At 43.5% G+C, this 15633-nt stretch overlaps 2 protein-coding genes across 3 annotated transcripts; both read right to left on the reverse strand.

Annotated features, from left to right (window-relative positions):
* Positions 1 to 63: 63 nt before the first annotated feature.
* On the reverse strand, positions 64 to 1984 carry LOC127588825 (uncharacterized). The gene is made up of 7 exons (XM_052047690.1): positions 1961 to 1984; positions 1640 to 1913; positions 1417 to 1566; positions 1153 to 1192; positions 1029 to 1069; positions 902 to 945; positions 64 to 698 (listed from the first exon to the last, which is right to left on the reverse strand). The coding sequence occupies exons 1-7, from the start codon at positions 1982 to 1984 to the stop codon at positions 465 to 467; spliced, it is 807 nt and encodes a 268-aa protein (XP_051903650.1). The 3' UTR covers positions 64 to 464.
* Positions 1985 to 3225: 1241 nt separating this feature from the next.
* On the reverse strand, positions 3226 to 14587 carry LOC127587952 (long-chain-fatty-acid--CoA ligase 6-like). Of its 2 annotated transcripts, XM_052046428.1 has the most exons (22): positions 14427 to 14563; positions 12973 to 13047; positions 11079 to 11299; positions 10832 to 10946; positions 10669 to 10733; positions 10289 to 10390; positions 9267 to 9366; positions 8645 to 8823; positions 8200 to 8232; positions 7653 to 7704; positions 7241 to 7314; positions 7067 to 7144; positions 6422 to 6556; positions 6199 to 6333; positions 5956 to 6051; positions 5727 to 5799; positions 4994 to 5082; positions 4722 to 4838; positions 4506 to 4649; positions 4277 to 4378; positions 4126 to 4197; positions 3226 to 4052 (listed from the first exon to the last, which is right to left on the reverse strand). In XM_052046428.1, exons 3-22 carry the CDS (start codon positions 11280 to 11282, stop codon positions 3912 to 3914), a joined length of 2106 nt encoding a protein of 701 aa, XP_051902388.1. In that variant the 5' UTR covers positions 11283 to 11299; positions 12973 to 13047; positions 14427 to 14563; the 3' UTR covers positions 3226 to 3911. The 2 variants fall into 2 exon arrangements, with proteins under 2 accessions (XP_051902388.1, XP_051902387.1); XM_052046427.1 differs by lacking the exon at positions 12973 to 13047 and having other exon boundaries at positions 14427 to 14587.
* Between the last annotated feature and the right edge of the window lie 1046 nt (positions 14588 to 15633).

Consider the following 15633-nt stretch of genomic DNA (forward strand, 5'->3'; position numbering starts at 1 on the left):
TGGCCCGCGCACCACGTGGTCCATCTTTGTGTGTCCCCCACCACCTCCAGTGTTGATGTTTTGTCGGGATTCCTCGGACACGTAAACGTGTCATCGTTTTTTTTTAAATTAACATAAATCCACCAGAGAAGAGCTTTCGTGACAACGAACGAAAAGGAGACATATAGAGACAATTAATTTGTTTATTCATGATCAATTTTCTGACAATCAAGGTAGCTTTAAATTCTTTGAACGTAACCACTGGCCCGGAATGAATAAAACCGAACTAAACTACAGTACGTACATTCAAATACATAACGCATGTGGAACAGCAACAAGAAACTCCTGTTAGGAAGTTGCATGTCTGACCTCTAGTGGCTATTTTTTCTTTTCTTTCTTCTGTTTTTTTTTTTGTATTTTTTTTTACACCCACCAACAGCTGCCTTTCGAAATGGGCCAATCCGAGTGCAACGAGATATTTGGCATCACGGCACGGATGGTTGTACGAATAGACCTGTGAGTTCCGCATGCCGTTCTCGGACTTGCTGAAAGAACTCCTTCCTGTTGGAGGAGGAATTAAAGCGGAAAAACATGACCTTGTCGTCCCTTTTGGAATCCTCCTTCTCACACGGCATCGGTGTAATCTTCTGCACGGTAACCAGAGGAGTTTTGAAGCGCAGCACCTTCCTGTACGAAACGAGCTTCCTGGGGACGGGAGACTGAAGACATGCGAACAAAGTTGATTTGTGAAATCGTACACGCATTATTGCTCCTGCTTTTACAAGAGACAATGTGCATTCCCCCCCCCCTCACCGCATTTTAGAACAGTACCCCAAAAGCAACATTTGTTTTATAAGATAAGATAACCTTTATATGTCCCACGCTGGGGAAATTTGCAATTTTGTTGGCCTGAGATTCTTACTTTCCGTGACTTCCTATTCAAGCATTCGTCTGCAGAGCGGATCACTGAAATGATACAAAACTCACTCAAAATGACAAAATGAATGACTGAGTGGATTACCGTTGTTAATATGATGACCATCATTTACCAGAATGAATTTGAGGAGCATCTGTAGTTGATCCATGGTCACTGCCCAAATTAGATACCATGTTTGAGAAGAGCATGTTAGTGAATTAATTGTGAATCGGGGAAAGGGGAGACGGGTACATCACCTTATCTGGTCGTTTGTGTTGACCAAAATGGAGGTGGCGTCTGAAAACAGAAGAATGGCATGATATAACCCAAGAACATTTTCAAATCCCTACAATGGATGCTTCCTGAATTGAAGACACATTGCTTTCCTGGCTGTAATCCGCCTTAATATAACATCTTCTTCAGAGTTATTCAGACCTAGACTGGTGGTATAGTTGTATAGTCACTGTAGTTGTACTCGCCTAAGCCTCGGTGTAGGTCTCCTGCGAGCAAGCGTTACTCACCGAGGACAGTCGAGACATTGGGAGCCTGGTAATTGTGGATACTCGCTGCGTGGCTGCTGCCCAGCAAGGTAGAGTTCTTCACCTGGGAGTGCCGGATGCCCAACAGCACGGGGATGGCGGCTTCCTCGGTGAAGAAATCAAACGAACTAGCTGCGGATAAGTGGGGAAGATTAAATCAACGAAAGCAATTTTTCGTTTGTCACTTGGGCGACTTCAGACTTACTATAACTGTCATGTCTGAAGGTCTCTGGGGAAAGAATTTTGCTGGAGGTTGAGGAGTCCCAGATGTCGCTGTCGTCTGAGGAGTCCTTTGAGGTCTCAACTGATGTCGTTGTCTGCCCAGTTTGACATGAGGAAGGACTCACCTGACAGCCGGCACAACCCGAAGCGAAATGGTCAACCCTCTCAGCTGCTGCTGATGAGGGCGAAATAGGGCAGACGTTGTTGGTGGAGGTTGGCTGAAAGTGGGATTTGCATTGCAAAGGGCTAATGCTGGTCTGCAGAGATAAAAAGACAACATATCAATCCCCTGTCAAGACCGAACAAGACAGCCGCCCAACACATGCATTTTGTCATCAAAATTATTGTTTTTACATATGGAAAATTCTTTAGTTGGGGTTCAAAATAGAGTTCATTGAACATACGGGTACTGTTTTGGATGCAAAACGGTCGAAAATGGAGCCTGAAAGACATAGTTTTACATTTTTACCCTTCTGAAAAGGTACAAAATGGAGTCCAAAATGCATCCCTGAACCTGATTATATTTTAGGATTTAACGTCAATGATACAAACGTGTGTAGTACTTGTTAGGGGTGGGGTAAAAGTTACTATCGTTCCAATTTTAGGTCAACAAAAATGGAATAGGTACAAAAAGGACAACAAATTTAATACGAACGTAATCATATTACTCACCCGTACGTTTCCACTTCCTTCACTGGTGCTACCTTCAGGCTCATGTTCTGGTATTTTTTCGTAAATTTTAAATGGCCGACTTGCCCTAGCTTGGGGTCAATTACATGTATTTTATTTACAGGTGATATTTCGTCGTATAATTTGCGACAGAGCTTTTCTTACCATGTCGCCGTCTCTGAGGTACCTTTAAAGGCGTGTCTGCCTTACAACTGGGCCTCGTTTTAAACATTTTGTGAAGCAAATAAATAATGAGCTGACACGTTGAATTAAACGGTCAAGTTGGTGCTAGCTGAGCTCAACTCATGGCTAACGTCAACCTCCTGACGGTAGGAGTCATGACTCGGCGTAGCTGAGAACCCCCCAAAAAACACGTATAATAAACATATACAGTTATTAATAAAAAAAAGTATGTGTGGGTGGGGTGGGTGTGCTAATATTCAATACGTTTCTTGTCCTTAACTGGCCTGTCAATTAGGTATTACTTTGTAAACCCGTGCCGGAAGTGGATTTGGAACACCAACCGAATCGCGCTAGTGTAACATGCAACGATTGTCAATACCGCGACATGAATATATTGATTATGTCGTATTTATGTTTGTGTATTATCGCAATATTTAGAGTATTTGTTTTTGACAATAATAATGCTAATAATAATATATGTAATATAGCTTTTTAATGCAAATATAATGTATATATTTAACATTCATTTTATATCTACCACAGTATACAATTATTATACATTAGTATAATATTATGTATTTGATTTATATATAATTGCTTTTAATTATCACTCATCAATAATAATAATGGTATATTCTGAGTTGAGATTTAGTTCATAACCTGTAACTATATATTACCCATTTTCATCCGTTCATGAGAAAACAAGTGAGACAGTGGTTTAAAACCATTCCAGAATGTTCTTTTATTTCATGAACCCGGTCCCCCTCCTGCCCCTAGTCATTGTCATCATTGTTTTAATTACAAGGATATGCTGCTGATTCGACTGCAGAGAAAAATAATAAATACGTCCAATTTGTCCGACTACACAGAGGCAATTAAAAGAATAAAAGTAATAAAAATCCAATTTAAACCGCTGACTCGAGTCGTCAATAAATAAGCTTACATCTAAAGCGAAGCTGTCCTCATGTATGTACATACATCATTCATTTTTACACTTTGAGACAAGAATCAATCTTGAAAAGTTTCTACATTATTCGTGTGTGATTTAAAAAAAAAATTAAAAACAAGTGGCTGGTTAATTAAAAGTGAAAGGTTGCTTTGTAGTTTCACCAGGGGGCAACTGCATGCACTGCCCCAAGTCCTGTTTTGCCTTTCAAAAAAAAAAGAAAAAAAACAATGAGAAAGAGAAGAGTGGTAGGTGTACGCCTCAAAATGGCCACCATTACTGCTAAGGCAGGAGGTTGAGTGAACAGACAAAAAAAAAGTCCATGTCTTGGATATTTAAATGAAACTACTGCATGTCGAGGTCGATCTGGATGGGTGAAGGGTGACGGGGTTTTTTTGTTGGGTTTTTTTGCTGCTTGTTCGCCAGTGCGCAATGTTGTTGTTTTGGAGGTCTACCCTCACATGGAAATGGTGCTATAGAGCTGATCGATCTTCTCCTTGAAGAACTCCCTCAGCTCAGGCCGCTTGGCCTTCAGCGTGGGCGTCAGCAGGCCATTCTGGATGGAGAACATCTCGCTGTGGATGTAGATGTTCTTCACCTGGTTCAAGACAGTCGAGTAGAAAATACATGTAGAGACACACCCTATACAGCGTGAAATCATCTTTATTCACCTGCTCAAAGGAATGCAGAGAGCTGGCCTTGCCCAAACGCACCAGATCCTCAAGGATGGCCTTTTTAAGTTCCTATCAACACAGGAATTGTCATTTTTGAGGTCCTTCAAAAAATGCCACCTTGCCATTTGTCTACACTAACGCCACCTACTGTGTTTTTACACAGGTCCTTGTAGGTGCCTAAGATCCCTTTCTTCTTGGCCCAGGTGGGCATGACCTCTGGGTCGGGCACGATAATCCCCACAAGGCAGGACTGCACACAAGGAGCATAAATGTGTCATTATTGAAAATAAGGATCCGAAACATGTCTTCAGTAGACAAAAAAAAAAAGGACTTGACATTTTTGGAGGGGACTGTAAGATCTCAAGTGGTAAAGTGACCTGTAGGCTGTCTCCGTGCACGTAAAGCTGGGCCACGGGCTCGCTCCGTATGTAGATGTTCTCGATCTTCTCGGGCGAGATGTACTCGCCCTGCGCCAGCTTGAAGATGTGCTTCTTCCTGTCCACGATCTTCAGCGTGCCGTTCTGCAATCAGGCCAAGAGTAATCAATCGGCTAGCAATCGATCGAGACGGTTTAAAATGTGGGGCAGGCGTACGGGCAGCCATTTGCCGATGTCGCCGGTGTGGAGCCAGCCGTCCGGATCCAGCGTCTCTGCGGTCCTCTCGGGGTCTTTGAGGTAGCCCTTAAACACGTTTGGTCCCTTCACGCAAACCTGAGCATTGGGAAAAAGGGAATTTCTTTGTACTTTTTGGGATGTTAAGCTTTCTGAAGATCTTGCCAAAGAAACTTTAAATTTACGAACGTCTGTTACACCTTAATGAAAACATTTGGTTCGTCAGCCTCAAAATTCTTTTCGACGACCCTCACCTCGCCCTCCCCTTTGGCGGCAAAGTAGTTCTTCTCGGGAACATCCACCAGTTTGATGAGGTTGCACGGCAGCGGCGCGCCGACGTGACCTAAACGCCATAACAAACACAAAAAAAGAGTTACAAAAACAACAAAGAAGCACTATTTAAATTCAAGTACAGTATGTGACGAAATTAGTCTCATTTTATCACACACTGCATCTTTTGTTTTCATACGGCAACTGTTACTGTAATACCAGTACTGTCCAGCAGGGGGTACTGCTGGGCTACTTTTTGCTACCAAACTCAAGAGCATTTCCGTGAAGTCACAACATTGACGCTTACATGGCAGAGTGCATCCCAACGCACCCAAAAATATGACAATATTTTAAGAAATTATGCCAATAATCAGGCTCTAATAAATCTATACTTGTATATATCAATTCGCAATAAATAGAATGCTTTACTTATTGTAATGAAAATCATTCCCATGTTTATTGTCATTACACTCCTTGTCTGTGACCACTCTTACGGATGAATTCGTAAAAAAAATGTTTTCGTCAACCCTTGACATGTTGACTGTGTAAAGTGGCCAAACCCCTCTTTCCGTTCTTCGGTGGCGGCTGCGACCGACCTCAATCCAGCACTTGTTTGATAATGTCGTCAGCGCCGATTCGAATCTTTTAGCGCGCTTTTCCAACCTATTGGACCTTGGCTAAGGATCGTGAGCCGTTGCATACGCGAAGAGCGCGCACCTGGTGTCCAGTCGCCGGGCGTGGTGAAGGTGCAGCCGGCCGTGCACTCCGTCTGCCCGTACGCCTCGTACACCTACAGGGGAGAGTTGTTGTGTATTTGCCGGCCTTCTTTTTACACATGCACTGCGGAAACAATGCTATAAAATGGACCGTGGAACAGGTTCTAACTCATGGTGGAAGGTCAGGGACAGAAGGCCTAAATCAGGGGGGGTGCGGAGTGGGCTATAACCTGACATCCTAAAGCTGCTCGGAGGAACCCCAACACAGCGGGCGATGTGGGAGCTGCTCCTGTTATGATCATCCTCAGTCTCCCACCCAGGCTGGCCTGCAACACAGACAGAGTCAAGTTCTGTCACCATTCATCATCATAGTGTTCTTATCTTTGTGCTTGTTGACGTTTGCAGAGATGAAAGGCATTTTGCAACTTTTTTTTTTTAAGTCTGCGATTTTTATTTATTTAGTTGAGTGTTACCTGAATCTTACTGAAGAAGATTTTGTCCCAGACGCTGTCGCTGCGGATGATGCCGCTGCTAACCTCGGCGCCTTTTCTCTTGGCGGCAAAGTTGAGGAGCCAGCGCTTCAGAGGGCTGTTGGCCTGGCTGAAGATCTGCAGACCAGAATTTTATTTTTTTAACTAAAACTTTTTTTTTTTTTTTAAATCCCTGGTTGAACAGCACGGAACCTCCTCAACGCACCTTGTCGTACATCCGGTTGAGCAGGCGGGGCACCACGGGGAAAATGGTGGGCCGCAAGGCCTTCATGTCATCGGGCAGCAAGCGGATGTCGCCCTGGTAGAAGCCGATGCGCCCGCCGTGGCAGTACACCACCGACTGGGAAACAAAACATGACAGTTAGCATGGTGGCGCTTGTGAATGTCACTCTTTTTCAATAGCCCATTGTGGTATGACCCCCCCGTCCCTATAAAAATTGCAATTTGTAAATTTGATCAAGTAAAAATGTTATTTATCCCACTGCATGTACACTTTCTAACATGTTAGCTTGCTAGCCTCACTATGTAAAAAATGATTTCAATACACACTTTGGGAATACATGTTTTTGATTGTAGTCATGAAAGAATCATTTTTTAAAAATAGATTTGGTTTCCACAATTGTGTTGTGATTGTGAAAGAAAGATGGAAAACACACACACACACACACACACACACAAATAAACTGAGAGCAGCATTTTTGTTCCTCAGGCCTGAGCCAAACATGTGGCAAGTGACCATATATGGACTTCCTTCAACCCACGCTCGCTGGGCGGAAGTACAGTATGTGTGAGGCGGGGGCGCGATAACACCGTGTGTGTGAGGTAGACCACACATAGGAAGACTCCTTACCTCGATGAGCCTCTCGAACATGTGAGCCAGCGGCAGGAACGAAATGAGGCAATCGTCCCGGTTGGGGAAAATCACTTTCTAAAAAGAAGAAGAAAAACAGGATGCGGGGGGGGGGGGGGGGGGGGGAATGTCTTAAGAAGAGTTGAAAGAGTGAAATAAATGCTGTTGACTCACATCGGTCACTTTAAGGAAGCCCGAGAAGTCGGCCACCACGTTCCCGTGGGTGAGCATCACCCCTTTGGGGTTTCCTGAGCGGGAGAGATAAGCAGGGAAAGGTCAAGATAGGGCGGGCCACTTTATTAGGAACCCCTGCAAGCTCACGACAGCCTCTGTATGAAAATCGTATTCATGCATGTGTATACACATCCGTATATTTTCTGTTATTAATTTATAGCTTATGTAATCGGTGTCTTTTCCTTGTGTTGTGCACATTCACAAAATAAATCAAATGAATTTTTAAAAAATGCACGAATCCGTGTTCCAGACTTGCAGGCACACTTCAAATTTCTGCTGGAATTTTTCCAATTATTATTTGGAATATTTCTGAGTGACGGTTTGTGAATGGGTTGTGGTGTTTTTGGATCACCTGTGGTTCCACTGGTGAAGCACACGATAGAAAGGTCTTGCGGTGAGGGCGGCTATGCAGGGGAAAAAAAACAAAACAAAACAGTGACGGCATTGTTTCATATTCGTGATTTGATCACTAACGTGGCATTATAATAATAGAAAATGAGACACTTCTTTGTGCACAGCAATACACAAGTTGGGGGGGGGGGGCGGTGAATGAATGTTTTGTCAACATTTGGACAAAAAGCAAAATGAAAAAACAATCTGAATGTTTCATTAAAATTAAATGATATTACAACAGACATGCATAAAAATAAAATAAGTCAAAAATGATCAAATAAATGCTAATTAAAAAAATTAAATACAAATGTAATAAAAATCAAAGTTGTCATGCAAAAATTTTTTTTTAAAGTTGTTAAAAGTAAAATAAATATAATAAATAAAAATAAAAGTAAATAAATAAATTGTGAGACAAAAACCTGGGTTCTCTTCTTGTATCGTAACTCATTAGATGTACCTCATAACGTGGTTGGCGAGATCAAACGCGCCCAGTTATTCATACTTACTAAAGGTTTTCGATGGTGATCTCTGCCCAGCGCCTTAGGGACAGACAAGCAAGTGTTGGTTTTAAAACGGTGTTTTCTCTTGTTATCGTTTCACGCAAACACGCGCGCAGAGGTCACAAACCAGTTTGTTGTGTTTAAATGACGCTGATGTTACAATAGCAAAAAAAATGCTATGATGTAGGATGTGATTGTTTTTGATTTTTTTTGTCACGCTTCTTAGACTGTCAACTGTCATTGTTCTTCAGCCGACAAACTCGCAACCTGCAGGTCCTGCTGTGCAGAAAATGAGTTGAGCTCTGACAAATGCTTATCGCGGCTAATTCTGTCCTACTTCCACCAAATGAGTGCATATTGACCTGATCTCACGTCACACAATTTCCACCGGAAACTATTCGGCCTGACAAACGCTAACGTTTGCAAAGCGTGGCAGTCGTGTGTGTGCTACCTCCACTTCCTCCATGGCCTGCACGTGCACGCCGCAGCCGAGTCCGCGCCCCACCAGGGCGGCGTCCAGGGCGTCCATCAGGATGATGCGGCGCAGGGCCGGCGTCTCCGCGCGCTCCACGTTAGCTAGCAGCACTTGCGCCTTGTCCAACTTGTCACAGATAACCGTGGAGATGTCGGCTGCGGGGACACAAATCGCACACCAGCGTACCACTCAGATATTTTCAACAGGTGCTCAATTGATAACGATTTGTAAAAAAACTTTCTTTTTTTTTTAAATTGTGAAAATCAAGTCAAGTCAAGTACAACTTTATTGTCAAATGTCAGATGAAATTTCTTCCCTCTCAAGACAACATAGAACAAGAGGAGCCGCTGCGGGTGCCCGCGCCGCAATCAAAAGAAAAGTTAACGTAAAATGACAAAATAATACAAGACAACACGTTAGACACAGACAATCGTGCAATCTTAACCACTTTCCCGCCAGACATCTCACAATCAAAAAAAATCACTTGGCAGCAAAACCATATCGATGCATACCTCATCCGGAATCTTGCCACCAGTGCATCCCAGATTTGTAATTGTTTTTGTCAGTCAGTCGTAACGTGCACGTCCATTTTGCTTACCCGTGTTTATGATGAAGCGTATGGCATCCGGACCCAGCGTGTCGTAGAGGGGCACCACCACCATGGAGTACGTGTAGCATGCGAGCTCTGAGATGATCCACTGCAATACAAAATGAATGCAGTGAAAGACTTCATTTTGTTTTCGGACAAATGACAACGTACCAAAACAAGTTGTTGACGTTACCTTATTAAGAATAAACCACTACATTTACTGGCTTACTTTTGTTTACTTGATGGATTATAACAAAGTGGGACCTGATTGTTCAGTTAGTGAATGTTAACATTTGTAATCAATTTTATTATTATTATTGTACTAATTATAATCTCTCAAGGGAAATAGAGCTAACATGCAAACTTGCTAACAAGTCATTGTTTACATTAGCTTACATTAGTTACCGAGTATAATTAAGTGGAATAAAGAGGCTGCTTGCTAAGTGTTCCATTTGTTCTCAGGAGCTAACTCGGGTCAAACTTGACTGATAACAATCAAGTTTGACAAAATGCCTCTCACGCTATTCGCTGTTTGTTTAGCCTAGCAGACCAGTCAAACGTGATGGATGACAAGTTTGACAATTACAAATGTGACAACATTTGATGACATGAACTCATTTCAATGAAACATTGCGTGCAGATCACAATAGGGGGGCAAATGATTACATGGCTGTTTTCAGTTTTTGGTAGCGTTTTGGTTCGTTAGCATGAAATATCATTGCTAAGTGTTTCATTTGTTGACATATGCACACTTGATATCAAACTTCACTAAAATTGCTTGCCAACCTGACGACAAATACTACCATGTTAATGGAAGTGTATTTACCCCCTTTAAGCCACCATTTTATGTCTGTTGTGTTTTCTGTGGACTATTTTTTAAGCATTATCTTTAGTTGATTCCTTTGTGGTGGGCACAAGAAATGTCATGACACATGTTACATTGCCAATAAAGCTATTCGGTTGTATTCATGATCCGCAACGTTGATGACGTGTTTTAGGGCTTTATGGCTTAGTGGGAAGGGGAGGATAACCTCGGGCCGGTTCTGAGCAAAGACTCCAATGAACTGGTCCGGACTGGCCTTGCAGCCCTGGTGTAGCAGGCCCGATCCCAGATGCTCGGCCCGGGACGTGACCTGCGGGAGCGCAACAACACAATGACAGTACGGTGTTGTTATCAGACGACACACCCTGATGCAATGATGCAACGAGCTCTAACTGGAAGTCATGTGACTTATCTTAGGGAAACCTCAAGTGCAACGGTATTCCTAATTGAGACACGTGCCAAATTTCGAATGATGCAGGGACATTTTTTTTGTGTGAAAAAAAATGTAAAATTTGACAAAATCAAATGTCCAGAGCAAAATCTCTGCTTCAAAATCAAAATATCGGACTTTCACTTTCATCATTTCACCTCTTTGTAGGACATCCATTTGTAAGGCTGGTTGGGAAGTCGCGAGCCCAGGCAAGGCCCGTCACCTACAAGGAAGGAGATGACAGTCGTCACCACGGCAACCAAACCTTGCATGCATTTGCGACCTCGGTCGCTTTGACTGAACGCCGCCATCCTCGTCTACCTGATATATGGAGGCCTCGCTGGAAGACCTCGTACATTGTCCTAGCGTCGTCGTGGTAATGACTGAGCAGCTTGGAACTGTCACCCATCATGGACCTGCGACCCCCATCTTCACGCTTCATTGAAAGACACACCAAAGACAGCTCGTGTAAATGCATGACACATCAAATCTCACAGCTAATTAAAACTCCCGCCCGGTGCTTTCCATATCTGTAATTACTTTCAACCATAATTCTGCGTAGTCTTACCGGCACCTCCTCGGACTGATGCAGGAGGCTGCATGGTGGTTTAATGGGGCGGGGCCTGGTGGCCAGCCAGTAGGCCAACACAGCGGTGAGGGCGCCGATGCCCACCAGCGTGGAGGTCGGCAGCGAGCTGAAGAAGTGGCCCAGCTCGCCCATGTCTGGCACCCTCAGGCCGCTCAGCATCTCCTGGGCTTGCATCTTCTCCATCAGCGTCGAACTCAGCTCTGTGGGACCACGGGTAAAAATCCTCAGCGCCACCGTGCAGCACTACGATGCGTTCAATGTCCACCGAGGCTGCGGGAAATTATGTTGAGTTGTGTTGCCTTCACTCTCAAATAAAACGGCGGCAATGTTTTGTGAGCACCATCGTGGAAAGCGCCAAAAGAGCCGTGTCGGGTTAAATGTCCATCTGAGAATCGCTGTGTCATCAAAAGAGCAGCATTATGTTGCGTTCAGGGTCTAAGAAAAATCTTTGTCAGGATAAGGGGCTCGGAGAATGGATGGATGATTGCGTTCAAGGTTTACTTGGTTGCAGCGTGTTGCGTTCAGTGTCCAAGGAAGCAGAGGTGTGCTGCAATCAACTCCAAGAAAGAGTCACTGCGATGCATTCAATGTCGCTGACGACAAAGGCCGACAGGATTCATCAGCCTTGGCAAACAGCGACAGTCAAAGGGTTGGGTAGAAAGTTGGCGAACAAATCTAAATATAGATGTGATCCGCAATCTACTAGCATGACTGTGCGCACACACACAAACACACGCCTACGCACACACAAACTAACACGATAGTGACACCCAACAATTCGTGATGACAATGATCTTTCACTTGGCGTGTTCTGAAGCCTCACTTAGTAAATCCTCCCAAGAAAGTGAAACCGCTGACGAAACAATACACATTTTTTTTTTGTTGACGCGTTGAATTTCAGTGCTGACCATGAAGGATCGTGTTGCGTTGGTGTTTTTAACGTCCGGGCATGGTGTTGCGTTCAATGTTTCTCACAAGCAGCATCATGTTGCATTCAAGGTCCAACAAAAGAGTGCGTCGTGGTTATTGGAGGTTTACTCAGCTGTTTTGCATATGTGAAATATCAAACTAAGTGTCCTGTAGTAACTCCACTCGCTCCCTGCGGGGAGACGCAGAGGTTGCGGAGTTCTTGAACATGGCCCAGAAGGTTTGTTGCTACAGCTGGTGCCACGGCACCAATACAACTTTGGTGATCTCTTGGAAATATTCTAAATAGTTCCTAATGAAGAGGTGAAAGCACATTTTTTGAGTTGCACTCGGTTGCATTCAGGGACTACTTGGTAGCCATCAAATTGTTCTTTACTGACTCAATGAGAGGCTTAAAAAGAATGTCAATTTTTGGACTTCTTACGGGCCTCTTTGTCAAGGTCCCGAAAGCACCATGGGCCGAGGTCCTGAAAGGTCCGCCCCATCAGGCCATTGAAAGTCTGTTGCCTGCGATTAGCATCCAGCTTGAGGATGTCAAAGCCTATTAGAGCTGAGACGGGATGGACGCTTCTAACCTAGATCTCTCTCTCTCTCTTTCCGTCACTCTTCAGCTCGCTTTATCGCCACTTGACAGCGTTGTGAACAGATGTCAGGCTTTAAAAAGCACAGTGTGACATCATCAATAGTGGACGCATCATTTCCTGTAATCGCCATGTGCCCATGCATTCAGAGGTCGCGTCCTTCTCGATTGCACTGCTGTGGTGTGTAGTCAATGCAGTGAAAAAAAATAAATAAATATAATTACATTACTGTTATGGTTGCTACAGATAGATGACTCCCAAATTTGTTTAAAAAAAAAATAATAATACATTGTGATCAAAGTAATTTTTTTATGATTATCTCAAACACAACGCAGAAGAACAAGCCTGATTCAGCGTTTATTTACCTGGCAGCCATTATGTTCCACTCCGCCATGAGGTCTTAAATGCTGAGGAAGCACTTACGAGCAGAGGCGCTCACACTGCAAGATATTTCAAGCCCTTTTTGTGGGGAGAAGAAGGAAAAACTTTTTGGATGCATTTTTGAATGTGTTGCTGCTCCATGTGTATGAAAAAAAAACAGCGGATTCCAGATTTATCACGACCGTAAAATCGATTCCATTTGTTCATCAATGCCGTTTCTCATTATATGTAAGCATTGACAAGGATATGGCATGACAATATGAAGCTCCGCCTCTCACTTCAACGTACTTCCCAGTTCAAAGTTTTTCAGCAAATAACGGAGAATATGACCAGTTTTTTTGGGGGGGGGGGGTTGTGTTTTCAACAGCAGTAGGACATACAGTATTTAATTGAAATGTAAAGGAGTACAGTGACGCGCAGAGTAGCATGAATTTTTAACAACACACCACAGCAACCAGGTCATGGGACGGGATACAGTGACAGGTATCGTGTAATTTTAAGGATGGGTGTATCTTTTTTTAACTGCAAAAGGCGCATTTTTCCTAGATTATGTGATTACTATTTTTTTAGAATTGTGATACTCAAAGTAGCTACACAGAAACAAACAATGATTTAATAAAATGCAAAAATATTTTTGACAAACTTTGACAATATATAAATTGGCTGTATGTTTTTGGGGGTGGGACAATATTCTCAAATATATTCAGACACACCTAATATAACACAATTCAAATCTATAAGAAAATAAACAATATCTATAAAAAAATAAGAAAAACGTAAAAAAGACAAGTCAGATACAAGAAATACAAGAAAGCACACATACATAGAGTAATACTTTCACAACAAGTCGCTCTTCCGAATATTTTGAGCAGTGATCCAAACGTCCCAAGTGCTGTGCGGGTCCCTAATAAAGTGCCCCCTTCCTCTCTTACCTTTTCCCCCTCCCCCTGTTTTTCCAGCAGCACCTCTCGCGTGGACAGCTCCCGCACTGTCGTCCAATCAGCTTGGACCCCCACGTCATAATCGACCCCCCCCCCCTCTCCACCCCAGCACCTCCATCTCGATGAGGCATGGCGGACGACATTAAAACGAGCCGAATACCCAATTGGTGCAATTTTCACACACCCCACGGTGCAGCCATCCATTTTTTGCGTGCAAATAAGCACGACTGGCCTTTCATGGCGTATGCACCCAATGCCAGTAGCATCTCAGTTAGCTTAGCATCTCACCATAAATCCGTCCTATATTACTCTGGTCCTTTTAGTTCGAAATATAGGAACAATACATGAATTAAGTGCACAATAAAGGCAATGAATGACGCAAGGCAGCCGGCCTCGTGCGTCATCTTGCGCCCCCACCCCTAAAAAAAAACATGAAGGTGAACCTGGGGGGAGGACAAATTCTGATGATTCAAAAGGATGGTGATGATAATACTCACCCAAAATGATCCACAGCGAGCCGGACACCAGCACGAAGGCGAGCATGTCTGTCTCATGTGGACGCGGGGGGGGGTCCCGGGTTCGGCGGCCGTGGACTGAAGTGGATGCTGGCTTGCTTGCCGCAAGGAGGCACCGGCACTATGGAGATTAGGGGGAGAGGGGCGGGAGGAGTGGTGTGTTAGCGTGTGTGTGTGTGGGGGGGGGGGGGGAGTCAAGGCTGGGCCATACATCTTATTTTCTCGATATCAAATACATAGTGAGTGAAATTGACGTGTTTGAAGTTATGTACAATAAGCACCATTTGATGTTTGGAAGCGTTTATTTGTATGGAGTAAAAAGGCTGGGGCGTGCGCAAGGGGTGGTACGTCACTGAAATGGGGCAACGCTGCGTCACGGTCAGCAAGCCACGCCCACTGAACTGAAGTAACCCCTCCAGGTGGGCTGATGTATGGATGGAGACAGGAAGTCAGAGGGAGGATGAAGATGTCAGTGACAAAAATTATTCTTGAATACATGTTTTTGCTTGTGAATTTTTTGGATGTAGAATTATTATTAAAACAAATATTGGGTAAAATAAATGTTTATATTAAATGGAAAAAATATTGTGGGACTTAATATACGACTAAGTAGCTCATTTAGGGGTGGCTCGGGAGGCCAGTGGTTAGTGTGTCGACCTCACAGTGCAGAGATACCGGGCTCGATTCCAGCTACAACCGGTTCAGGGTGTCCCCCGCCTACTGTCACGTTTCGGGCAAGCCGAAATAAAGGTGGGATCCCACAAGTGTAGACACCAAACAAGGTCTCTGTAGCAAAAAGGGTTTAATAGACAAAAAAATCGCACTGGCAAAGAAGTAACATAAAGTGCTGGTCAAAACAAGGACCAGAGGGCACAAAAACGAATAACAAAAAGCGCTTGCACAAAAGGCAAGGGAGGAAAATAAGAACCGCGAAAGCCAACAAAAAACAATGTAGCAAATACACGCAAGCGAAAGCCAAATCACAAAATAAAAACCGTACTTACAAAAATACTTGGAAGCGAGAATTCAAAAGCGAAACACGACGAGGTCTATAGCAAAAGCAGTCTATGAGCAATGAAGCAACAAGTCAAAGGCAATACGTATTATTATTATTATTATTATTATTATTGTTAATAATATTATTATTATTATTATTATTATTATTATTATTATTATTATTATTATTATT

Source organism: Hippocampus zosterae, chromosome 16, assembly GCF_025434085.1.
Source record: "Hippocampus zosterae strain Florida chromosome 16, ASM2543408v3, whole genome shotgun sequence".
Lineage (NCBI taxonomy): Eukaryota > Metazoa > Chordata > Actinopteri > Syngnathiformes > Syngnathidae > Hippocampus > Hippocampus zosterae.